General features: G+C 37.2%; 1 protein-coding gene across 2 annotated transcripts; it reads left to right on the plus strand.

Moving 5' to 3' along the window:
• The first annotated feature begins 3,547 nt into the window (after positions 1-3,547).
• Positions 3,548-24,168, plus strand: LOC140170031 (receptor-binding cancer antigen expressed on SiSo cells-like). Of its 2 annotated transcripts, none has more exons than XM_072193346.1 (5): positions 3,548-3,688; positions 15,643-15,822; positions 16,371-16,610; positions 20,704-20,820; positions 21,836-24,168. In XM_072193346.1, the coding sequence occupies exons 2-5, from the start codon at positions 15,661-15,663 to the stop codon at positions 22,049-22,051; spliced, it is 735 nt and encodes a 244-aa protein (XP_072049447.1). In that variant the 5' UTR covers positions 3,548-3,688; positions 15,643-15,660; the 3' UTR covers positions 22,052-24,168. The 2 variants fall into 2 exon arrangements, with proteins under 2 accessions (XP_072049447.1, XP_072049448.1); XM_072193347.1 differs by having other exon boundaries at positions 3,561-3,674.
• Positions 24,169-26,916: the final 2,748 nt, after the last annotated feature.

Consider the following 26,916-nt stretch of genomic DNA (forward strand, 5'->3'; position numbering starts at 1 on the left):
TATTATTATTTATTCTTTCTTTATTGAAGGTTATACTGCTTCAGTGACAAGCACTGCTTTTCAAACAGGCCCTCATTGATACATGTTATATAGCAACAATCTCTATGATAAATCATCTATGCACAGTTTCCACCTCAATACATCTAAGCACGCATTTTCGCCCAAGAGCTTCCAAGCAAGCAGTGAATAGAGCAGTGTTGTAGTCAAGACCTCTATGTCCGAGACCGAGACCGAGACCGAGACCTGCCCATCCGAGACCGAGACCGAGACCGAGACCAAACCTTCTGAGACCAAGACCATCCCTTCCGAGACCGAGACCTCTAAGTTCCGAGACCGAGACCGAGACCGAGACCTTTGTTTAATCATGAATTGATATCGGAAGATCGCATCTGATCCTGATATGATTTCTGTATCTTTATTCTTAACAATTATGTTTACTCTTTATGAAACTCAACTTCCACGTAAGAATTCTGCTGTATCATGTCAGCCCTAGACATCAGTGTACTAATATTTACATTAACAGGATCATTTCCTATTTTTAAAATTAATTAGTGAAAGTTAATCGGCCTATACTGCATTATCTTGCCATTTTACATATAGGCCTATACTGCATTATTTAGCTATTTTACATATAATATAATTAAATGTAAAATGGGGCCTATACTGCATTATTTTGCCATTTTACATATAATATAATTATGTAAAATGGCAAAATAATGCAGTATAGGCCTATTAACTCTCACTAATTAATTTAAAAAACAGGAAATGATAATATTATTATTTTAGGGCAAACATGTTTTTTCCAATTTTACGCATGATTACTCTCTCATAATTTAAAGTAACTATTTGTATTTAATATGCAGTCAAAAATTTAAAAAAATTGGCAGTAGGCCATATTCAAGTTGAGTGTATTTCAATACAATGATTATTTTCAACATTCAATAAAATGTTGGTACTACAAAATAAGTTATAAAGAACAACAGAAAATTATATTTTTTCTTCAGGTCTCGACAGGTCTCGAACTTAAAATCATCCGAGACCGAGACTTTTGATGTCCGAGACCGAGACCGAGACCAGACCGAGACCGAGACCTTGACATCCGAGACCCGAGACCTGCAAAATCAGGTCTCGAGATGGTCTCGAGACCGAGACCTGGTCTCGAGACCTACAACACTGGAATAGAGGTTATCCACTTCACTCATGTGTGACTTCTAACAAAAGGCGCCGATTCCCGTAGTATTCCTTATTCAAAACAAATCAATTCATGACCTCGGAGTTACCTGCATGACTCTTGGCGGGCTATTTTGAAACAGTCATGGTTGCACATGCAGTTACTTCTTTTGAAAGTTGTAAACAAGGTATAGCAGTCGTTGATAGGATATGCAGCTTATAGAACACGGATAACCTCTATTGTCTCTACCACGGTCTTTGATTACACTACACGGTTGAGTACATAGCATCGTAAGAGCTGTGTGAGCTTCTAAGGCACGGGAAAATAAGCCTCTGTGATTGTTTTTTGTCAAAACCTCAAGTGTTCCCTTCATCCAATCAAAAATTTTTTATATCGAACGAAAGCTAACACTTCCCCTAAAAACACTAGGTCAACAGATAACACAATTCAATGTTTATAGCAAGGCGAATGTGGGAAATCTGTTGAAAATGACCTATCCCAGCACAATCGGACCAAAATGTACCCCGGTAGGTTTTAAAAGTCAAAACCTCAAGTGTTCCTTACAATATTTTCAAATTTTATGATATTAAATGAAAGAGCACACCCCGGAGCACACTTATATTTTACATAAACTAGCCTCATTAGAATGAGCAATGGCCAATTCTCTTTAAATTGCAAATCTTGTGCAAAAAGTTACTATTTTCGCCTGTTTTGTCATACGGTTGTAAATTCAATGAACTATGACTGTGCTAAAGAGCGCTTACAAATTGATATGTGTCTCATGAAATATCTCTTAATTTTGTAAATAAAGATACATGATGAAATTTAATTACCCAGGGCACATCAAACAGTAAAACCTGAACAAAAGTACTTGGAGAGGTTATTTGATCAGGTACTTGTATTTTGACTAATCAGTCAATAGTCAGAGATAATATTGATTAGCATCGATTCTGCGCCCTTCCAACTTCCAAGCGATGAAAGCCAAAATTTGTGTGCGCTTCTGTACATTTCAGCACACATTTTCATTTGAAATATCAATTATTTAAGACCGAAATTCACTGAACTTCATTATAACTACTTGCAATGGTCACTGATGGTGGTATTTGTGCAATTTGCAATTGTTTCAAGAATGGGAGGGGAATCATGGGGCTGTGCAATAATTATGTGTACCCCAGGGTGGTGATTGCTTGCCCTTCCCTTTGGCCGTGCCAAAATCTGCCCCCTCTTTTGACGTGTCAAAAACCTTTGCCCCCCCCAATTATACTGTCAGTACATGTATTTGAATGGGGCTTCAACCGTTTCGTCGACACTGCTGTTTTCTTCGTTTTTTTGCCAATTTTTTTTATTTCAAAAATAACGAAATGACAATTTGCATGATTTGAATGATTTATCCTTCACTTTTAGAGTTGAGGCAGGTTTGAACATTTTGTAATACTCCCGGGGGCACTGATGTGACTCGGCCATGTTAAAAGTAGGGGGCTCAAATCATGTAATATGTTATAAAAGTAGGGGGCTTTCATGTAATATGTTACAAAAATATGGGGTCATTCAGTGCACAACCTGAATAAAAACGGGGTCATTAATTCGGTATGAAACTTTTTAAAAAGGGGCCAATGGGGTACAATGTAAGATGGGGGCCATTGGGTACACATACGTAGGCTATTAAATAAGTGCCATTGCGAAAAAACAACTTGGCCACCTTGGAATTTGAATCATTTGGTACAAGCCGGTTTGAAAATGGGGGTCTTTTATTAAAGACACCTACGATAGGCCTACGGTGTATCCGATCATTGCCCACTCCCCGTGATGCCGGTAAAACCATGGTTATCCACCTTTTTTTTAAAATTTGTATTACCATGATTACAGGACACTTATCACTGTCTTTTATTATTATATTTTTATGTACAACTATGCAAATATATATTATATAACATGCGCGTATTTGGGGGGGCTTTGAGGCACGAGCCCCTGGGGTAAAAGCAGGGGCAGCAAAAACGAAGGGCGGCGGAAGAAGAAGGGCGGCAAAAAGAATTAGTAAAGCAAAAGGGCTGAAAAATTTGATAAAGCATCAAAAATTGTGAAAAAATGGTACTATACATGAAAATGTGTTGCTTTTAGGGCGCTAGCACCTAAAATCCTTTTTTTTTCTCTTCACTTTTTCAAACCACCAAAAAAAAATAGGGTCAACCTTTTCGGGCTGTTGAGGAAGGGGTGGCAAAATGGAATTTTCTTCAGCCCCCACCCCCCGGGGTAGGAGCAGCCACGGTACGCCACTGTATAAATTGGTGACGAGGTAGGCCTACATTTCTTTTTAAATCATCCCGTATGGACGAAACACGGTGCATGACGTCACTTCATTAATATTAATAACCTGCTGCCGTGCACAGTGTGACCTGGTGCCGTAAAGTGCTATTAACCGTGTTTAGATTCTGTGAAGATAATTTATAGCATGAAACGTGGCCACTTTACTAGATTTCATCAGAATACCTGATCTTCTTGTATGGTGAGCTTCAGCAGGTAACAAATTAGTTTAAGAGTTTTAGAGTTTCTTTTAAAAAGAAATTATATTTGTAATTTAGATCATCATTAGGCTTGCCCTGGCCTAGAACTCTGGCCATATACATGTATAGTCTAATACTAACTGCGGAACTCAGTCCTCAATGATAGTCAGTCATTTATCTTTTGGTCGTTATATGACTATCATTTGAGGACTGAGTTGTTACCATACATCTTCTGAGGTGCAGTTTCAGACAATAGTTTGGGATTATTGGGGCAGAGGTTATCTATTGAATCCTTTCATGACCACTGAAGCATACATAGTCAAGTCTGCCAAGGACACTTGGCACAAATTGAAAGACCATATCACTCTCGACAAAAGAATGCATGCATGCATGTCAAAGGTCATACGACACCAATTTGGTGTTGTTATGCACCTCGAAATATGTACCTTAAGTCTGTGTCTGATAGTCTATATCTGTTTTTACTTCCACTAGGGCCAGAGGCACTTACCATAGTAGGTATTAATACTAGAAGGAGAATTCACGAACCCAGTTCCCTTTGTACTATGGCTATGATAGGGACAGGCATAAAAATTTCAAATTAATTATATTAACATGAATTGTTGTTTATTGGAAGAGAGAACTTCTCAGAAACAATTTGACACCAAAACCAATCTTCTACTGTATTGCTAAGTGAAGTTATGACGAAATTACTGTCGGAACATTGGGCCATTTTCTCTGATAAGACTTACCATAGGAGTGCATGGGGGACTTGATAATTTTGTGCCCCCTGTCAATTTTTTGTTTTCACTGTAATTTAATCTAATTTTGTTGAATATTATGTATGTTATCATTTTCAACACATCTGTGAAATTTTGTATGAAAATTCAAATTTTAAGGTGGTAAAAAGTGATTTTTGTGCTAATTTTGGTCAAATTTTGCCATTTTTCGGCCATTTTGGGCCCATTTTAGGCCAAAACAATGATTTTCCCCAAGCGATAAAAAAAAAGTGCTTTCTCCTAGCAAATAAGTAAACTGGAATTGTTATGTGAAAAGGATGAAAGTTTTTGTCAAACCATGTTTCCCTTTTGTCAGAAGATGAATTTTGGGTCAAAATAGAATTTTTTCCCAAAATTGCCCCTTTTTGACCCCTTTTATGACCAAAACGGTGATTTTCACCAAGGCATATCTCACAGAAAAAATATTCAAAAGTGAAGACAATGTTGCATTCTGCTTCCTAAAGCTTTGAATCTGTTGTCAATGCAAACTAGAGCATCTGAAACAAATTAATTTTTGTTTTATTCATCATTTTCTCCAAAAATGGTTTTTGCAGTGGCACAAAATGGCACAGATTTACATAGGGCTTTATTATCAAGTAAAATAAATAGCGCCCTCACACAGATGTGCCTGTCCCTAGCTATGATCGTTATGAGTCGATACTGAGCAATCAGGTATGAATGGTGCACTATCGATTTGCTAAGCTTCTTATCTATTGAGCTTGGCCGGTTATGAACCACCGTTATCGCGACTTCTAAGCAGAATGACGTCATTTTTACCCACAAAGCATTAATGTGGCCGTGACCATTTAAACAAAGGAAAACAATTTACTTCCGGTAATTTTATAACGCCAATATTTCTTAAGGCCAAGCTTGGCGGATCATAGAAACAACATTGCCAGTCTTGGAAAACCCTTCCAAATCATTTCCACTGGTTTAAAAGTCCCGCATACACCCGCCAGTATTACTAATCATGATCAGAAAAAATACATAAATTCACCGTAACTTTGGAAGGAAATGAGGGAATTCGATCAGATTTTCGCTAGTAGATCAACTTGAACTCGGAAACACAATGACGCAATCGAAGATCACGTGACCGATGCAAAAGGGCACTAATACCATCCATTTCGCACGGGTCACCTGGGGGTCTGTTTAAATTAAATTTTAAAATACATGATCGATATTGTCGCATAACGATCATAAACATCAAAGGCCGTGTTTGAGGGACTGCACTGATTAAATCCATTCAAGTGATGACTCGCGTTGAATACAATGTAGCGTAATCGGCTTAGCCCTATTGAGTGGATTAGGATTTTTCTGTGGAACCTCCTTCTATAATACCTACCATGCACTTACATTGAAAAATTTGTTGGGCATGCTTAGCCCTAGAACTCTGGCCATAGTATCCGTTTTTACTTCCACTAGGACCAGAGGCACTTACATTGTCTTTTTGAAAAATTTGTTGGACATACTTGAACGATCCAGTACAAAAAATGAAAGCATTTCAATGCTTGATCGAACCAATACAAATGTGTGTCAGGTCACTAATTAACATGATAAAACCATGGAGGTATATAAATAAATGGAGAATGATCTAGCCAAGCATCTTTTGTACTAAAGTTGTTTTCTTTAAACTTCCGTGGTCGTGCCTGTGCGTATCGCGTACACGAGCGTAAACACAAAAGCAATAAACAATCACGCTGATTGGCTGATCAATGCACTTGACAACAAGCCGGCTGACCCATTGGTCTTCGGTGCAGCGCGTAGTAGGCGACCTTGTCACTTCTACGCGATCGCAATTCACCAGCGCGTACCCGGACCACGGAAGTTTAAACAAAACCACTTTAGTTCACCACGTAAACTTGTATGGCTCAAAATTCGGACCGCTCGCCATTAAGGGATCTAAAATGAGCGCTTCGACAGTATCTTTTTAGACATGAGAGCACCTCAGACTATCAATTGCATTCTGAATACTGAAGCATGTCTTTCTGATATCAAATAATTTTCATTTTTGAAAATCACAATATAATACAAATTTTATGACAAATTATACAAATTTGATATTTTTCAAATTTTTGATATATAACAGTCCTCAGTAAATTATATAAATCTAATGATATATTCTTAAAGTGTATGTAGCAGGGAGGAAAAGCCGACGGTCAATTGAAAATTTTGACCTTTCATATTGAAGATATGGATTTTTTTTCCAAAAACCTATTTTTGTTGGTGTTTTGGGAAAAAAAATCCATATCTTCAATACGAAAGGTCAAAATTTTCAATTGATCGTCGGCTTTTCATCCCACCTAGCTACATACACTTTAAGTATAAATCATCAGATTTATAAAGTTTACTTCAAGTACTGTTAAATATCAAAATATCAATTTTAATGATTTGCCATAAAATGTGTATTAAATTGCTAATTTCAAAAATCAAAATTATTTGATATCAGAATGACATTCTTCAGATTCAGAATGCAATTCGATATGTCTGATGTGCTCTGATGTCCCAAAATAAATACTGTCCAAACGCTCATACCCCAGCCCTTAAGTTTACTGCTTTCTGTGTTTTGAAATTTGTTGATGTTTTAACAATCCCTGATTCCCGGTCGATTATTTTAGCTGTGTCACGTCATGCGTCACATGCATGACGCTGGTGGGTACCAACCAAACTTCAGAAGAAAAAAAACCTCGATCGCGAGTAACGATGTGATATGGGACTTACACAGAGATATTTCTTGCCAAAATTACATCTATAGGATTACACAGAGATATTTCTTGCCAAAATTTGACCATTTCTACATGTAGGCAAGTTGGCCCTACTTTGTTTGCGTTATGTGAAAAAGGACAGTCTTAAGTAAGTATAAGTGCAACGGTTTTGATGTTTCGGGAGACTGGGAGGGATCATAATAAAAAAATGATGGAGCCTATTCTTGACTGTGTCTGTGTAATATTCCTTCACCACATTGCCGTACAGTAACAGTCTTATACGATGGACAGATGAGATAGTATCAGTTTGTGAATGAGGACATCGTATAAGTTCCTTGTACTACTTTTGTACTACGTTGGTTATGACCAATTATTGTTGAATAGGCAATTTCAGGTTTATACATGTATTGATTATGCTAAGCTGATTACATTGTTAAGTCTGTTTCACTGGCCATTTATTTCAATGGGGTGCTAAATGCAGTTACTTATAATGTTTATTGGAAAGTGCTCATGTTTCAGAAAATTTTGATATCAAAATGTCATTTTCGCCAAATTGAGTGCTTTTAAGGGGGTACTACACCCCTGCCCAATTTTGTGCCTATTTTTACATTTTTCTCAAAAATTATAGCGCATTGGTGACAAGTAAGATATGTATATTATAGGGGCAAGGACTACAACTACTGCACTGCAAATTTTATTTCAGCACAGACAACAGTTGTGGAGTGTACAGTCAAAAATGAGGGAAAACCAATATTTGATCAATAAATCAATAACTACTTGCCTTGAGTTGCTGAATTTTCAGTGCAGTAGTTGTAGTCTTTGCCCCTATAATATACATATCTTACCTGTTACCAATGCGCTATAATTTTTGAGAAAAATGCAAAAATAGGCACAAAATTGGTCAGGGGTGTAGTACTCCCTTAAAATTGCATTGAAATCAGTCTTTTTGAATAAAATAAACACCCTATCTGTATCATATTGTGACTCCCTCCATTTTGGTCATGATTCGTGAAAAATTAAAGTAGGCTATGAGTTTTTTTTTTTATGACCCCCTATTTTTCTTTCCCAAAAGTTATGACCCCCCTATAGGCCTATTTGGAACCCCCTCCAAAGAAAATGATGGCCCCCTAATAATATTAATAATCATTTAGGCCTAAATACTGATAATTAAAATACTAATAACGACGTTTCCGTCCGTCCGTCCGCGCTCTCGCGTCCGCGCGATTCGCGTTCACGCGGTGCACTATCGTGTGCAGTACAGTGCGCGCATCGGAAAAGCATTACAGTGTGACTAACAGGTGCATCTCATCGGACCAATAATTATAGGCCTTATTTTCAACACATATTTCAATACCGAACAAGTGCACACACCAAACACGTGCATATACATGTAGGCCTATTTCAGCAGAACATGACTACCGTATTGTTTGTAATAAACGCTCCCCCTCTAATAAACGCCCCCCTCCTGTGAAAAATTGACAAAATGCAAACATTTCCATGCCATATCGTGTAGGTAAGCTTAAAACTTGCATCAGTCATGTCAGTCACGATCGCTATATATTGAATGGACAAAACATATTATGACTTAACTCCCATCCATTTCATTGCCTAATTATGGTAAAATTTCACTAATTCCATGGACTTACAGGAGTAATTTTGTTGTATTTCCCACGAAAATATCATTTTCCGTGGCGCCCGCCATCATGTATGGTCGTGAATCCTCCTTTAATAGGAGCACCATCGGGAAATTGAACCCGATTTTAAAACTTTTTTCACTGACAATTCACTTCCAATAAACGCCCCCCTTTTGGAAAAATGCAACACCCCCGGGGCGTTTATTACAAACAATACGGTATTTCCGGAATCCTCCAGAATGGTTAACATAAAAATTATCCGTTGTGGTAAGGCCTATAACCGTTTTTGCGTTCACGTTTCTCGCGATTGATTTCATTACTTTAGTAACAGCCTATATCCACGCCCAGATACTAATTTCGGTTTCTCTAAATGTGGTAACAGGGCAGGGCTTGGAAGAAACGAATGATGGGTTTAACTACACCGAAGTAAGCATCACACCTATAAAACAAACAGAGTTGATTAAGTTGTGTCAAGTTGGGTCTTGATCATTGAGAGACGCATTTCATAGTAAACACAGCCAAAAAAGAAAGTCTCCAGTAGTTCCATCCTCATTTAATCAGATTCTGATGAGTTTATGGCAAAATAATTTATATAATAATTGTCTATACACTCTCCTTCGAAGATTGATACCAAATTTGATATCAAAAGTTTAATCATCGTGAGCATAGAAACATTTGTTTGGAAATTCGTTCAATTTTAAAAATGACATAGGGAATTGTATCACGCATCAGAGCTAGCGTGAGTGTCAAGAATCACGTCGCCTGAATAGGCCGGCAGGTTAAAGGTTTGGCCATGCATATCAAAATGCAAATCAAATACCCGCTTTTTCAATTGTGCGCAGGCTAGGGTACAATGATTCCTGTACGGGCATGCTTCAGGCCACATAATAAGCTGATACCATGCATTGATTTTTGCGTGGTCAATTCGTAATTTGTCATTTTTAAAATTGCACGAATTTCCAAACAACGGCTCCTTTGCTCATGATGATTAAACTTTTGATATCAAATTTGGTATCAATCTTCGAGGAGAGTGTATAGAAAATTATTATATAAATTATTTTGCCATAAACTCATCCGAATCTGACTAAATGGGGTTGGAACTACTGGAGACTTTCTTTTTTGGCTGTGTTTAGTTTAAAAAGTCAGGGCAGGTATATGGGTAACGGGTTTGGGTAATTAGAAATAGGCCTATCACGAGAAGCGCCCGACCCGAGAACCGCGAAAATGAGAAGTTTAATGATGATGAAAAGATTGTCTGATCATCGTCACTTTTAGTACCTGAATTCTGAAGTACTACCGGTAAATTTTGCTCGCTCGTACATGTAACTCAAATGGCCCAAATTGGCCCAACATAATTTAAAACTAAGTATATTTGTCAAGTTACAGCACAACTAGTATAGAAAATAGTAACTTGAGAACAGAACATCCGAATTTCATCGGGTTTTCGCACAATCAAACATTGAAACTATGGAACCTATCAAAACTGGCGAACAGCTAATTGACTAGCTGACGTCATTATACAGTCTCTTTCACAAGCCTTCCGGTACAGGTCAATGTAGGGTCAATTCCTATGAGGAAATTTTGGGAGTGACCCCGGGGGAGTGACAATCAATGAGCCATGGCAGAGTCACATAACCATCGTGGAGATCAATAGCTTGGCTCAAGTGGCTGGTCATGCAAGTTTGGTGACTCATTGTCGCATCTATTCATAGTCCTTTATTCTTAGTTAAACATCCACTTGAAATATCCTATGATGTTATGTGTGTGACCGCCCATGGTTGACCGATTTTCACTTGGAAATATTTCCAATGTTTCTATAGAGAATTTAAAAATTTGTTGAAAAGTATGAAACGTGTGTGTTAAGGACCTGCTGCTTGGATGGAATACCACATGTGGATAATACAAGAAAGAAATCGAGTGCTGTAAAATTTCCTCCCAAATCCTCCCTTTTTTTGTAAATATATAAATTTCTAAGGAAGAATTTTTTAGGATTTTTTAGAGAGGTGATGATTGTTGATCATTTCTATTTTATTATTTTATGTATTTTCCTGTCATTTCCTGCAAACCTAATAAAGATATTCTGATAATTGAAAACATTCTTTATCATAAATAATAGAGGCTGAAAGTGGCAACAAGCAGCAAAAATTATAAATTGCCATGGAACTTACTGTCATATTTTATCAGAAATCTGACAAGATGACAGGGTCTGCATGCATGATGTGCATGGCATGATGACATGCACACACTGACCTATCCCTAAAAGCAGTTAGCTGCAACTTGTGTATCACACCCATCCCGGGTTCAAACCCCATTGTGGTATTCTATTGTAAAGGAGCTAAATAGGGTGATTCATCATTTACTTTGAATGAGCGGTCTTACACATATTTTGTTTGAGGATAGCTTGATCAACCTCCTCTTTATTACATCTTCTCTGTTTAAAGTCATGCATCCCAGGGTCTGCGATGATGCAATCACCCTAAGTGTCAAATGCTTACGAAATTGCGGGCCGGGCAGCAATTAGCTGTGTAGCTCCCGGTCCGCGATTGTGTGGTTGGCATGCGGGGGCTCAAAGGTTCGAATCCCGGGGGTGCCAAGTCAAAAATTCTTCTTCTTGACTTTTTCGGATCTTCTGTGACTTCCGATAGCAAAAAACCTGGGTCAGTGTTAGGGTTAAATTTACTTCAGACAGAAAATGTTGTGGTATAGGTCACCCCGGTCATCCGGGTACGGTACTTATTTTACATGACGCTACAGTCGGCTACACTTACGCTTTTCAACCCACAATAGATCGTGCAGCTGAGCGACTACTTGAAGACTTGTAGCAGAGCTCATTCAGTTGTTTACGTTCTGTTTTGACCTCAAATCGAGCAAATTTCTCGGCCGATTTCGGTAAAATAAAGGTTAAATACTTGGCGAAAATTGCATTTTATGTGAAGCCGCCCCGGGGCTGAACACATGAACATGTAGAGGAGAGTCTTTATTTTTGTTGTTGGCTGGAGGCCCCATGTCGAGAAGTTATAGAAATGGTAGTATTTTGGCCGATTTGAAAAGGGACAAACCACAGAAAACTACAAATTTGACTTCTGAATCGGATTTGTTGTCAACGGAGGTCAACGGCTTGTCAAACATGGCAGAGTAGGGCCGGATGTCCTACATTGTATCTTGACAATGTTAATTTTCTCCACAAGCACAGAGATACGTTCGAACAGCGAACGTCTACTCTAAGACTATCTAAAATATGGTCCGAATAATCAGTCCCAGAACAAAATAGCGGTATTCATTTACTGACATGATCGTGTTCTGGGTCTGAACTGTTTGCATTCAAACAATAGATCATACAATTTTGTTGCAAAAGCTTCATTACTACGGTATCAGGAATAATGTGCTCAACTGGATCCAAAGTTTTCTTTCTAACAGAGAGTTATCTTTGGTGGAGCTAAATCTGATTGGGCTTCAGTCACATCGGGTGTTCCTCAAGGTTCTGTTTTGGGGCCCATCTTGTTTCTGTTATTTGTAAATGACATTAATGACAACCTGTCCTCTCCCTTATTTCAATTTGCTGATGACCATACACTTGTACGCTCTATTAGAACTTTTGAGGATCAAGTTGCACTGCAGAAAGATCTTGACACAATTCACAGGTGGACCATTGAGAACAAACTCCCCCTGAATGCTCCTACATTGTAAGTGTGCTGTTGTTCATTTTTCGAGGTCTAGGGCTTGCAGTCTTTTTACATACAAGTTAGGTGGTATTCCAATTAAGGTTGTTGATGAATATAAACTGCTTGGTGTTGTTTTCAATTCTTCCCTATCGTTCTCTTCACATGTTGATAAAATCTGTAAAAAGGTTTCTCGCCTAACTGGTTTTGTCATAAGAACTTCTCGCCATATGCACTTCAGTGCTCTTCTGCATCTATTTAAAGCATTGATACTCCCTCATCTTACATACTGTGCTGTTATTTGGAATCCTTGTCAGACTGGCCTGCTTGATAGGTTAGATAAGAGTCAGAGAAAGATTTCTAAAGTTTTGATGTATGGAAAGAGGTGTCCTTCTGATCTTTCATACTGAGTCCAGATTAGATGAATTTGGATTACTTAAAACATGTGACTTATTTGATTTGTTGAGGTTGATCTTCTGCTTTAAATTGGCTAATGGAATTTGTCCTTCTTCTTTTTGCCAATTTTTTAAACCTTCTAAGGTTAAGGAGTTTAGGTATCTCCACTGTAGTTCTCACACCAATGCCTTTTTTCAACTCTGTTTTTGTTTCCTTTCCACGTTTGTGGAATGAACTTCCCAATGATGTCCGCTCTGCGCCTCCCTTACCTTGTTTAAGGCCAGGTGTAAAGAACATTTTATGATGTAAATTATGTATTTCATATTCATAGGCCCACTCTAAGGCAATAACTTTGTTCACATGTATTTTAAATTTTGTTGCTTCCTGCCTATCTTGTGCACTGTGACGCATCCTGTGTGCAAAAGTTATGTAATAGAGTGAGTCACTCATATATATATTTTTTTTTTCATTCAAATGTTTTTGATTTAATTAATTTGTATCTTGTATTTATATTATTATTGTTATTTTATGTACTTTGTACATAAATCAGGAAAGAAGAACACATTGTGCTTGGACTGTTTAGTGTACTTCTTCTTTCCTGGATTGTCATTTAAATTGCTTTTAATGGTTTTTTTTTCATGTTTGTACGTAATTTATGGCAATTGAAATAAATATTATTATTATTATTATTATTATTCAAAATCTTGATGGCAACCTGGAAAGAAGCACCTGTTCCACTTCCCAGGTTTTTAATCCTTCTTCATGTTGTGTGAACCACTATGGACCCATACATGTATATGGACCATCCTTGTGATACCTGAGTCGCTCAATGAGTGTTACATGTACCGTATTCGTCCGAGTATAGTCCCACGTTCGAGTATAGTCCCACCCCCCATTTTTCGAAAAATTCCAGAAATTGTAAAAAAAAATAAAAATTTTTTTTTTTTTTGAGTTTTTTTTTTGGTTTTGTAATGTCCCTGGACCTAGACCTAGATGCTAGGATCATTCATGGTTGACCTAAAAAAAAAAATAATATCAAGATGCATTCAAATTCAATGCATTTTGATATTATTAGTAGAGTATGACATGAATACAAAATATCAATTTTCATATTAAAAATACAAAACATCTTGAAATTTTTTTTCAATTTTTTTTTTATGTCAACCATGATTGATCTTAGCTAGATCTAGGTCCAGGGACACTCCAAAACCGAAAAAAAAAAAAAAAAAAATTTTGAAATTCGAGTATAATCCCACCCCCCAATTGTGAAAAATTTTCACCTAAAAAACGGGTGGGACTATACTCGGACCAATACGGTACTTAGTTTACCTGTGTATATTTCTTGATGCTTGAACTTTGGATTTCTTAAACCACTGTTGGCAGAGGGGTCACCCCCCACCCTTTTTATTTTTGTGGTACCCTTTTAGCCAAGGCACCCTTTTTATGTACAAAGTCAGGACCCCACCACTTACTGCTTTATCCGCCATTTGTACACACTGACGTTCTTCAAAAAGCTGTAGCCAATGTCATGCCGCTGTTTCTGTAACTTGTTAACATTACGGGTGTATGCAAAGCTAACAGAGCACCACATTGCGCGCTTGTTAGTTGACTACGATTATTTATAATATGTCAGCCTGGTGGATGTAAACATGCATCAAATGGAATTTTATCTTGCGATATGGTTTGCTGGTTTGGCACTTATTCTTGGAAACTAGGATGATTTTATCATTCAATAAAAAATATATTGCAAGTTGAAACAACCCAACCTTTTTATTTTACTCCCACCCTTTATATCAATCCACCCTTTTTACCAACAAAGTTTAAACCCCCACCATTTTAAGGATTTTCCACATTTCCAAGTGGCACCCTTTAAAAAGGGTGTCCTGCCAACAGTACATCCCTATGTACCACTGCAAGACTTATTCCGTAGATGTCAGTAATAAGACTGTCAAAGTCTTGCTTGCAGGACTATCAAATACCATGAATAATTAAGGGAGAAATATCTACAGAATGGTGCCATATTCTGTAGGTCAGCATGATGTCACTTGCGATAGATCGCTTCTTCCCATTGTTTGCTTTTGCCGAGATTTTGTTGTTCCATCTCGCCCTCTCTTGGACACGAAAGGCCAAGGGGACACATCCCATTGCACTCCATGGTGGAGTAATGCCATAAAATAAATGCCTATTGATGTAACAATTCCAAAAGTTTGATTTCTTATCAGGGATTGGGAAATAAATAATTACCAAAGACAAGGCAAATTGGTTTCTGTGCTGAGAAAATTAATTTGAACTGCCACACAATAGTTCAATAATGTTCATTATATATCAACTTGTCAAAATATTGAAGAAATTGTGCTCCCCAAACATGTGGAAAGTGCGCAAAACAATTCCTATCAAACGTGTGGAAACTGAAAGTGCATGATCACAGGCTAGAGATATCTCAAATCGCATCAGAATCAGTGAAGCATGACACCATGAAAGCAATGGAAATTCAGAAGTAAACAATGCTGTTCACGACGTGTGTAGTGCCGAAAAAGTTACTCATTACGGTAAATAAGCTCTTACAAATTAGCAAACTTTGCTCTGAAGATACAGATAAGAGCTGTGTTAGGCTAGGACTGGTAAGGAGATGGCCTGTCATGGTCCCTAGGCCTAATAAAAATAAAAACATTATTACATCATGTTACACAAAAGATGACCAATTCATGACATACAACCATATATGATGTACATGTATGACCCCATAGCCATGAAATTGCCTCTTTTCTTTCATAATTTATCAATTTTGTTTGTGTACTTTCAGGTATAATCCATACACAAAATGCAGCGTGTTTGGTGCAATGTGTGGTTCATTTGTAACTGCATTAGAGCTGTCTATGGTTTTGTCAAGAAAATAGTGTTCAAGTTTCAAAGGAAGAAGAAAATAGATGAGGATCTACCAAGAACCAGTTCTGTGAATCATTCAGTACTACCTAGTGATAGTGTAAGTTTATAAAGCTTTGGGAAATTGGACCTGACCATTGTCCTACATGTAAATGGGCATATAGAACTAACTGCATCATACACCTTGAAAATATACTCTGGAATAAATGTGAAAAGTTGGGCATATTGCTATTGCATATTGTAAAAGTTTCTTAATTTCAAAATTAAGGTTATGTGACTTACAAATTCTACAAATTAAAACAAAATTAAGTGTATCTTTAGAGAGGTTTATGGGTATGAAGGAACTACATTGTTGAAGAATTTATAGTTGAAGAAGTACTTGAGTACTAAACAGGGTGCAAAGAATGCCTGTTGTCTAAGATAACGGTCTTCAAATTCTATTAGGGTGCACGCGTCCAGTAAATGCTCCCCATTAACCCATTATATTTAGGATATTACACATGGCCGTACTTTAATATTTTCTGTTTTTTAATGATTCACTACTGACTGTAAATGCGTGTAGGCAATGAACATTGGTTATGTGGAAAGATATATGAATACTTCACTTCAGAGATACACTATGTGACTGGTTGTGTTTTACTTGTACAGGCTGATCTAGAGTGGGATGACTGGGACGATGGGGCGCCAACTAGTATACGAATAGAACCATCAAACGAACCACTCGCAATGCAAAATGATATGGGCATACCTTCAATACAACCAGCAAACGCACATATGCATCCACAAACACACGGGCATCAACCTCAGATGATATCAACTCCTAGTGTAGAAGAAGAAGAGCAAGACATAGATTATTTTGCTGATATGACACCTAAACTAAAGAAACCAGTAAGTATAAATCAATTGTTGACACAATCCGCTTAACCCTAACAAAATACTACATGATATATGCACTGGGCATGCATGTTTTCCTGCAACATGTGATGAAACAATCACCATAACTGATTTATAGGCACACTTTCGTTGGCCAGGCTAGTGAAAGACCTGTGGTGTCGCCGACCTAGTGCTTGGCGTGCTTGGTCTCGGGTTTGAATCCCACCCAGAGCAAAGCACTTGTTTCTTTGTTTTCTCTCTTTATTCTTTCATTCTTTCACATTTTGTCACAGCTTCCTGCATACTTAGGTTTTAAAATTCATATTTTTAGCGCCTTTCATTATCTATGCCCGTGCAACGGGGGCATAGATAATGTATTTGTTGTGTTTAGTCGTCTCCTTCTTCGCCTTCTCCTTCATCTTCTTAAGACCACTCCTTTGCACTCCTCTATCTCAGGAACCAAAATAGCCTTGTGGCTCATACTTGGTATTGCGATGGCCCATGACACCTAGAAATTTCGTAGGGTAGCCTCAAACCTAGAGGTCAAAGGTCATGGGCTACAGGGGGCAATATGTGCAAAATTTCAAACAGCTCTAGCTCAAGAACTATGGCGGCCTCAGGGTTCATACTTGGTATAATGATGGCCCCGTGACCCTAGAATAATCGTATGGTAGCCGCAATCAAAGTTCATAGTCTAAATGGAGGAATATTCGTACAACTTTGAATACAGGAATACTCTTTTCATCATCACCTTTCTGCATAACGCAACAGGAGATTGAAGTTTAAGTACGTATTCCTATGCGTTGAATCAGGTCACAACCAGTACTGATAAAATTCCCGTAAAAGGGAATGGTGTCGGTGGGGTTGGGGGAGGGGGTGAGATGGACGTCAATGTGGGTTAGTTATGTGGTGTCAGGGTGGCTAAAGGGTTGTCGTTGCTGGTCAAGGGATGTGTTTGGTAAGGGGTGTGTTTAGTTAAGGGGTGTAAGTGTGGGTTAAGAGTTGTCACTGTACATGTAAGGGGGTGACATGGTGGTTACCTATTTTAGGAACTGGCGCCCAATTTGGCGCTTTTTTATTGTAAGTGCTATGAGTATGATATATATTAAATATCAATTGAAGCTTATAACAAGGGTTTTCGTTTGTGGGCAGGGGAAGGGGGTTAGGTGGGATCAAGGGCATAGATGTTCGTGTTTGGTCAAACACACCTGTGTCATCTAGTTTCTTTTGGCCTCCACTGCAAGGTAAACTACTTTTGCAATGTCCAAATTCTGTGCTTACGTATACGTACCTCCGTGCTTCCGTACCTCGTGATGCTGTATCTCATGAATGGATTGGTGGATTAACTGGATTGGGGGGACCTTGATCAGTAACTTTTGGGTGGATCCCTACAATTAATAGCGCGTAAAAGGAAGGTCGATTTATCTGATGCCGATCGGAGAAAAGGAATAGCACAAAATGGCAAAAAATTAAATACTTTTACAAGGCAAAAAGCAGCTTTTCTAGGCATTGTTAACATGGTGCATTCGCGAAAGAAAGTTTCCTACTATAAAGACCTAACTTTTGAGATGGTTTGTATGTTTGAAGGTGGAAAATTAACAATAAGGTGCCCACATTCAGCAACTCATATCATCACAACACTTGTAAACAAACCATGCTCAAGTTTGATTGACAGATGACGTCAGATGCAAACTAGTCTTTTTATCTCTGTCTTCCAGTATACCAATATACCAGACTTTTGGTTACCTTTTGGACTCATATGAACAGTTTAAATCCTAATGCAACCAAACTTGGGCCGTAGCTGCATTATGGATTTGAGGTTATGTTTGTTTGTTTACCATTCATACAGTTTTACTTTTAGCTGTTATATATTCTGAATTTAAATCGCCCCATGGTGGAGGCATCCCAATCAACACTTTGTGTCGAAAACTGCAACATTTCTAGTTGCTCATGTTTTTGAGGGTTTTTTAAATCTTCAGGGAAAAAAATCAAAATAAAAGTGGGCCAAAAATGCAATAAATAAAATGATGCGTCCTTACGCATAGTAGGGTTTTTGCTGTAACAACCAAGTGTGTATAGATTCAGAATCTGCCAGGAGCAAATTAAGTTATTGAGGTCAAAGGCTGTAAGGGAATTAAATTTTTTAAAGTTATAAAATATCACAACTTCACAAGTTCTTATCAGGACCCAAGGAGTAAAAAAGTCATTAAATCTCTAGAATGCTTAATATCCCCTGGGGGCCTCTGCCCCGATACTTATTTTTACCGTCCAATTTTTGGCCCCTCACCTGTATGCGGCTTATGTTATCATCCAAATGGTTGTTTGCCTGCCTGGTTGTTTGTTTGTTTGTTTCTTTCTTTGGCAGTCCGGGCGGAAGCAAAGTCATTAATCCACTGTTCGAATCGGGCCAGATGCACTGGTTTCTCACATTTTTGTGCGCTGGCTGCTCTGATGTTCATCCTATCAACCCAGAGAACTAAATATACCCCGGTAATATCTTTTAATAAAATAAGCTGTGGATCATTTTAAACACACTTCATTGGTACTGTGGAGTGACCTGGTGATGCACCCTCTCCAATCCATTCTGTTAGTCTGTGCCCTTCCGGTTGATGATGCGACTCACGGCCGAGTGAAAACAAGTCCTTGGTTCGATTTTTTGTTGATGATTTCTGTCATTGGTGTTGTGTATATCTCGATCGCAAATAGTCAGTGGAATCAAACAAGTTTCTAAATCTGCAGAGTTGAAGTTACTTACTTGATTTATCATTAAATATAGTGACAAACTGACAATTAAATTCCATGGTCGAGTGTCAGTTTTTCCAAAATTGAATTTGGAGTACGCAACATCTATATTTAGCCTCCTTCACAGCCTGTTTCTGTCATTTATAACAAACCGTGAGCCATGTGAAGCTTGGGCCCAAGACTAGAAGTTGCCCGGAAGTTGGACAGACAGAATAGAAAAATAAGTCATTAGAATTGAATACCTGAGTGGAAGAAGGGCCCAACTCCAATTTTTTTCAAAAATGAGTTAGACCCAGCATTTTATTGCCAGCAGACTGTTCTTCCTTGTGTGTGAAAAATGAGCCAAAATCCAGTCTCTAAATAGTCTTCCACGTATATTTAATCATGGTTTTCATGGAAGAAAGGCCCAAATCCATGGAGTTGGGCCCTTTTTCCACAAATATAGGGTTAAAGAGGAATTTTGTTCATCCATGAAATCTGTTTTCAATACAATAAATGTTCTTGCTAACATATTACATGAGTTCTACTTGTGCAATTAATGGTGATTACCTAATTTCTGTAGCTATTTATAACACAGAACTGACCCTTGCAGTATATTAGTGGAAGAAGGGCCCAACTCCAGCTCGTATTAAGACCTGTACCATTGCTATGGAAACATCATATATAATTTCGAATGTATGTACTATTGTATGTTCATGTATTAAAGGTCCCCTGAAGATGAAAACGTTCTGTCTATAAAACTTTTCCAAATATTAAGTTTTTTCTTAATATCTCAAAAACAGTTTTGATGGAGTTGGGCCCTTCTTCCACTCGGGTATTCAATTATTATTAGGTATTTTTGAAATGAAAAAAATTGTAAAAAAGACCCACGAAAAACAGTTAGTATATTAACAAAGTTGAAGCCTCAAATACATGTATTGTTTACCATTTTTCACCCTGATGTGGCAGTGACACCAGTGCGCAATGCGCATTTTATTGGGCATAGCCTCAAATTGCTAGCATTTGCTCAAAGCGCAAAGACGCTGCATAGATGCGCCTGCGAAACAGCTGCTTCAACGCAGGGTTAAAAATGGTATAGCTACTTTCTTTACAGATATTACAGATTCTTGTAATTCGTCTTATTTTGTTTTTGATACATAGCTTTTACCAATAGCAAGCTATGTTAGCACATCTACATGTATAACAATATCAAAGGTGTCCTTAACTTCTTGGGAAAGCAATCTGCCTCCATGTTTCCCTGGAAGCAGGAAGTAATTTCTTGATTTTCCCATTTTTCTTGGCCTGGTAAAAATTACATTAACCATGATTCTGTTTTATGACATACCCGCACTTAATTGCACCTTATTTCTACATGTATGTTACACAGGTTTTAATACGAAAGAAAGTTGATCATCATCGTCAACAAGTAGAATCTAATAATACAGCTGGTATGGCATTATCTAGTAGACTAACAATGAATGTAGACCCATCAATATTACCATCGGTGAGTATACAAGTGTGTCTGTAAGACTTGTGTGACTTTTCTTGTGTGTCTTTTTAGCTCGACGGACATGTGACAGACGCCTGACGGACACCTTGTGTGTCTTTTTTTCATCTTGTGTGTCTTTTTTGTTGTTGCCACTGGTTGTTGCTTGTGTGCCTTTTTCAAGACCTTTAAAAATGACCTCTATACCCCCCCCCCCCCAAGATCTTGCTTCTGTGCCTAGACACACAAGAAAAAATTGACACACAAGCTAGTTTTATACTAAAAAAAAGACACACAAGCATAGCCTCATGAGAACAAGTATACCTGCATGAGTATGTGGTATGTCTGTCTGAAAGCATTGCCAATGGGCAACCTATGCTTGGTACAAGGTTTGTAATTGACACTGGCCCAGTTGGCACTAATACAGGCAGGATTGTAACCTTTACATGGATTTCAAGTTTGAAATCTTGGCCTTTATAATAAAATATCATAAAAAACATGCTTATTAGATAAATAAGCCCCCGAAAACAAGAATTATTTTGATCCTTGAAATGAATAGTGGATACTCTCTGAGATTAGACTTAGCGCTGTAAATATCATGCCTTATATGTAAGAAAAATAATTATCAAGCACGAATCACTTGGTTTTATTTAAAATAAACTCATAGTGATCATAAAACAAATAAAAACACCCATCTCTCAACACGCGATATTCAAAATTCCCGGGCGCTGAAATTGTCGAGTGCAACGACTTCCAAGTAATACAATGAAAGCTGACGAAAATTGAGAACAAATAAGCATTACGTCATTGCACTTAGACAATTTCAGCGCGGGAATTTTGAATATCGTGTGTCGAGAGCAGACTGTTTTGATTAGTTTTTATGGACAATATGAGTTTGTCTTTTAAAAATAAAAACATGTGATTTGTGCTTGATAATTACTTTTCTAACATATAAGGCATAATGTTATGATTGCCGGAGATCCCCTTTAATACAATTGACTATATAAATTGTGTATTTTGTATCTTTCCTTAGTCTGAATTATCAACATGGGAAGATGATTCTAACAGTACATGGGAAGATGAAGCAGGTGCTATCGACCTCTCATGGGAAGCAGAACAAGTCATTCGGGAAACAAAACAAGCTGACAGAGAAAGGAGAACAGCTGAACAGCAGAGAAAAAAAATGGAGCGTGAAGCACAGAGAGCCACAAAGAAAGACTCAAGTAAATTGGCAGTGAAGTTAAAATGATGATTTATTTTTGTAGATTATTTGTTAACATGATTGCACCTGTGCTTCTTCCATTTACAACAGGCACATTATTGAGAAAGATGTTTTCTTTATTTCTTACCAGATCAACTCAAAATGACAGCATTTTGAGGAACCAAAGCAACTCTGGAATAGGTAAAACCATTGTTATTGCCAAATATTCCCCAGCTGGTGAAGGAGGAGTGTGTATGAAGTGATGATATTTGATGAAGGAAATAAGATAAATATGGGCAGAAATGATATTGAACAAAGTGACCTTGCCAATGTTTATTCTTTCAACACAGATCCTATTGTTGACTGCATAATGTTTAGCTGCAATATGTAAAGCCAGAGGAGATGGACTCTATATACCATCTTATGGGAAAGAACATCTTATTTGTTTGTTGAGATATAGAATCTGTTAATGACCTGTCCAGTGAGTAAGCTCAATTGGTGAGGCACTGGTGTTCGGTGGTATACAAATGTTAACTGTCTATGTGTGTCATGGTCAAAATATATTCATAACCTCATTAATAAGTGCGATGCATGCGATCCAATCACATTTATTTGTGAAAACGCAAACGCAAATCGAGGTCATTAATATCTCACAATTGACCGCAAAATGCGTAATTGTTCCAATGTCGCACACAATTGACCGGCGTTTGCGAGTTGTTATGCATCGAACAAACTGCGCGCGCGCTGGCTGTCGTATTTGGATTGCGTGCTACCATATTTGCACAGATTGTAATACGCACTTTTGTTATTGGTCGTCCTGTTTTAACCTGATCAATTTTTGGAAAGGGAAGATGTAAAAATCATCTATTTTTATAAACTTTTGAGCAAAATTGTGTGTTATTTTGTAAGGTGAAGAGATAAAATGACGGTTATGAATGAGGTTAATAACTTTGCATCGGTAATATGTCGATTGTCGGGCATTGTGAAAAATCTAAACATTTTGCTTTGGACCTCAAAATATCCCTTGGGGCTACGCCCCTCGGGATATTCCTCAGTTCCAAAGGCAAAATGTTTAGATTTTTCACAATGCCCTCCAAATAACCGATGCGCAGTTATTAACCTCTAATTAATCACAAGGTGACAGATACATCTTTAAGTTATTATAGTTTGACCAATTAAAGCACAAATTCAAGACTGGTAATATTTGCTTTATATCACTCATACGTACATTTCCGGACATAAATTCAATAACATTTCAAGAATATTTGATATTTTGCAACACAATATCAAGTGTAATTCATTTTGTCCAAAGTTTGCCTGTAACATAATTGGTGATTCCATGAGCTAACACACATACAAAAGAGCAGGACATGACACACATGCATGTTGTTCATGCTTGGTCTGACCAAGGTGTGGAGGTTTATATTATGTGTTGCCCGGTATAAGCCTTGTAACTTGGGATGGTATACTATACAAATATAGACTGCTCATGAGGGAGATAGTAAGAACTGCATGTTTTTCTGAGGTGATCTTGACACCATGGGTAAACTATTTCCCCAAGACCATCAGGTCGAGGGGAAATAAACATCTCACAAAAAGTAACTAACCCCCCATAAATAATGGCCATTATTCAAAAAGGGGCAATTGTATTACAAATCTGTAAAATGCGTTGGAAGCAGAATTTATTTCTGCGCATTTTGACACCTCATTTGATACGATAGCCCAGAAAACAATAAAACACCGGTCATTTTAATGTAGTGAGGTCCAGATTTGAAAGTTGCACTTATATACAAATTTTTACAATACAAAAACACTTGGATATCATTACACAGATTTCCTTCCATTACACTGAATACAAAATTAATACAATTTACTGCAACTTTCAAATCTTGGGTTACATTGATTTAAATGTACGCTGTGACATCAATATTTAGTCAATTGCTGCAAATGAGGTGTCAAAATGTGCAGAAATAAATTTGACTTCCAATGTATTTTACAGATTTGTAATACAATCACCCGTTTTTGAATAATGGTCATTAATTAAGGAGGGTTAGTTACTTTTTTTGAGATGTTTAGTAGACTAGAGCTGTTGTCTCAAGATCACCAAGTCCAATGACCAATGGTGTAATTAACCAATAAACTATCAAGAGTTTGAGTGTATGTAATAGGAGTTTGAGGTCATGAGTGTCAAATGCGTGAAATTATCCTGGACAAGGAACTTACTGCTGAAGTTGCTTGGTACCCCGGGTTTCAACCCCAGGATCCCTCGCATGCCAAGCAGTGCATCGCCGACCGGTAGCAACAGGTGTTACACTGGTTTGGCCAACTAAACCATGTGTATATATGACTTCAGGTGACTGTGTCATCCCATCATGTGGATGCATGCATGGGTAGTGGTTTTGCTTAGTTAGATTTGGCATGGTTTGGGACGGGTTAAGACATTGACCACATTTATAAGGGGGTACTACACCCATTGCATTTTTTTTTTGTGCATTTTGTGAAGAAATGAGTAAAAAAAAATGGACAAAGTAGTATGCAAAATGAAGGGGCAAATCTTCTTGTTCTATTGGTGGCATCGGTATCAATATAGCTTACATGCTTTTAAAGGTAGAAGCCGAAAGATAGTACATCACTGATGTTTTAAATTTTGGAAAGCTTACTATCAACAGATTTCATTAAAATTTTGGATATGTGTTGTTAAGGGCTGGGGTATGAAGCGTTTGGACAGTATTTATTTTGGGACATTAGAGCACATCAGACATATCGAATTGCATTCTGAATCGAAGAATGTCATTCTGATATCAAATAATTTTGATTTTTTGAAATTCGCAATTTAATACACATTTTATGGCAAATCATTAAAATTGATATTTTTGATATTTAACAGTACTTGAAGTAAACTTTATAAATCTGATGATTTATACTTAAAGTGTGTAGGTGGGATGAAAAGCCGACGATCAATTGAAAATTTTGACCTTTCAGTATTGAAGATATGGATTTTTTTTCCCAAAACACCAAAAAAAAATTAGGTCTTTTGGGAAAAAATCCATATCTTCAATATGAAAGGTCAAAATTTTCAATTGACCGTCGGCTTTTCCTCCCTGCTACATACACTTTAAGAAAATATCATTAGATTTATATAATTTACTTCGAGGACTGTTATATATCAAAAATTTGAAAAATATCAAATTTTTATAATTTGTCATAAAATTTGTATTATATCGTGATTTTCAAAAAATGAAATTTATTTGATATCAGAAAGACATGCTTCGTATTCAGAATGCAATTCGATAGGTCTGAGGTGCTCTCATGTCCCACAAAAAATACTGTCGAAACGCAATAAACGCTCATTTTAGATCCCTTAACACATCAGAGAAATAATGTTGCTATGTAAAATGGGAATAAGTGGTTCTTGATGACTTCTTGAACTTGGTGATTTTCAGTGCTCCACACCTATCAACAAACGAACTGGTTAAAATGCTTCTATTTTCAATGTTGAGCTATATTTTGTATTTTTAACGAGCGACATTTCACTGAAACCTAATTAAGCCATAGGTAAAAAGTTTCTTCCACAACCAAACTACAGTTATGTTGATAAAAATTGCATTTCTCTTCACCTATTCCATCAGATTAGGTAGTTTTTCACAAGCTTCATTTCTGTGATTTTGGTACCAATTTTACCTTTGTTTGTCTAGTCCATTTCAACTAAACGATCTAAATTGTACTCACCATTTACATCCATTCCCAAGAAATGTTATTCTGTCCATCATAGCATTATAAATCCAGTAAAACACAAACTAGTGAAAAATATCAAACTTGATGCCTCATTATGCTATATTGATATATCACATGTTGTTCAAAATGGATGCCTAAATTTGACCTCAACCAGGTGACCTATAGCCTGACCTATGATGACCTATAGCCTTAAGAAATTGCTTTTCCAAACATTTGATAGAGACTACATAGTATTAAATTTGCTATATACCATTAATTGTGGAAGAGATATTTTAGCGTGAATGGCTTTAGTAAATAGATAGTATAACAAAAGATATAATTAATTCTATTCAAGTACACTCCTTCAATAGAATAAATATTTTGTTATGAGGCATACATCTGAGTTACTATAATCCCAGAGTAACAGGTAAACAAAAAAGGAAATATGGCAAAAATGATATACTAAAATGGTTTAAAAGCACTTTGTAGGTAGAGATATTTTATAAGTTCAGGACATGAGGTGATGAACATATTTATGTACTTCATAAATTTGCAAGAAAAAAATTAGAGTGGTACTGACGAAAATCATGGTAATGGTATTACACCCCCTTAAATGAGTCAAGGAAGCCAATAATTGCACATTTCCATAGGTCTTGCAGTCCTTTAGTTAAAGCCAATAATATCTAAACAAAAGTTTTGCGCATTTTGGCCCAAGAAAAATCATGCACATTGGAAGAAAATACCACCATTCATTTGGTTTTTGAAGTTGGCCAAAATGAGGCTTCTGTGAAATTTCATTTTTATTTCTCCAATCTCCATAGATCAAATTGAAAGAAAGATATTTTGGTAATTTAAGGACCACTCCATACATAATCATGACTTGTGTTCACTTTAAGGATTTTGTTTTGGGCCAGTTTGACTGTTTGTTTATAGACTAATCCAATTTCATGCATTCCAACACCTCAATGGCAGACATTGCTGGAGTCCATCCCACCTAAAATGTGAACTTATGCAGGCTTGGCAGAGACTTTGAACTGTATTCCATCACTTGTGTTATATAGATGTAGACAAAAGAATGATGAAAAGGCGGAAGCAAAACCATTCATTAAACCAGTCTGCAGCTTAAACGCAATAACTGCTCAACTTTAAACTTGTTATGGTGATAGGACATGGTGGCCTGATGTGCTGAAAAGTTTATT

The sequence above is a fragment of the Amphiura filiformis genome, chromosome 14 (genome assembly GCF_039555335.1).
Source record: "Amphiura filiformis chromosome 14, Afil_fr2py, whole genome shotgun sequence".
NCBI classification, from domain to species: domain Eukaryota; kingdom Metazoa; phylum Echinodermata; class Ophiuroidea; order Amphilepidida; family Amphiuridae; genus Amphiura; species Amphiura filiformis.

Excerpts from the sequence above, each read along its gene's own strand:
- LOC140170031 (XM_072193346.1), top strand. The coding sequence starts at position 15,661 with ATGCAGCGTGTTTGGTGCAATGTGTGGTTCATTTGTAACTGCATTAGA. Across the intron at positions 15,823-16,370 it reads CAGTACTACCTAGTGATAGT|GCTGATCTAGAGTGGGATGA; the intron begins GTAAGTTTATAA and ends TTACTTGTACAG. Across the intron at positions 16,611-20,703 it reads CACCTAAACTAAAGAAACCA|GTTTTAATACGAAAGAAAGT; the intron begins GTAAGTATAAAT and ends TATGTTACACAG.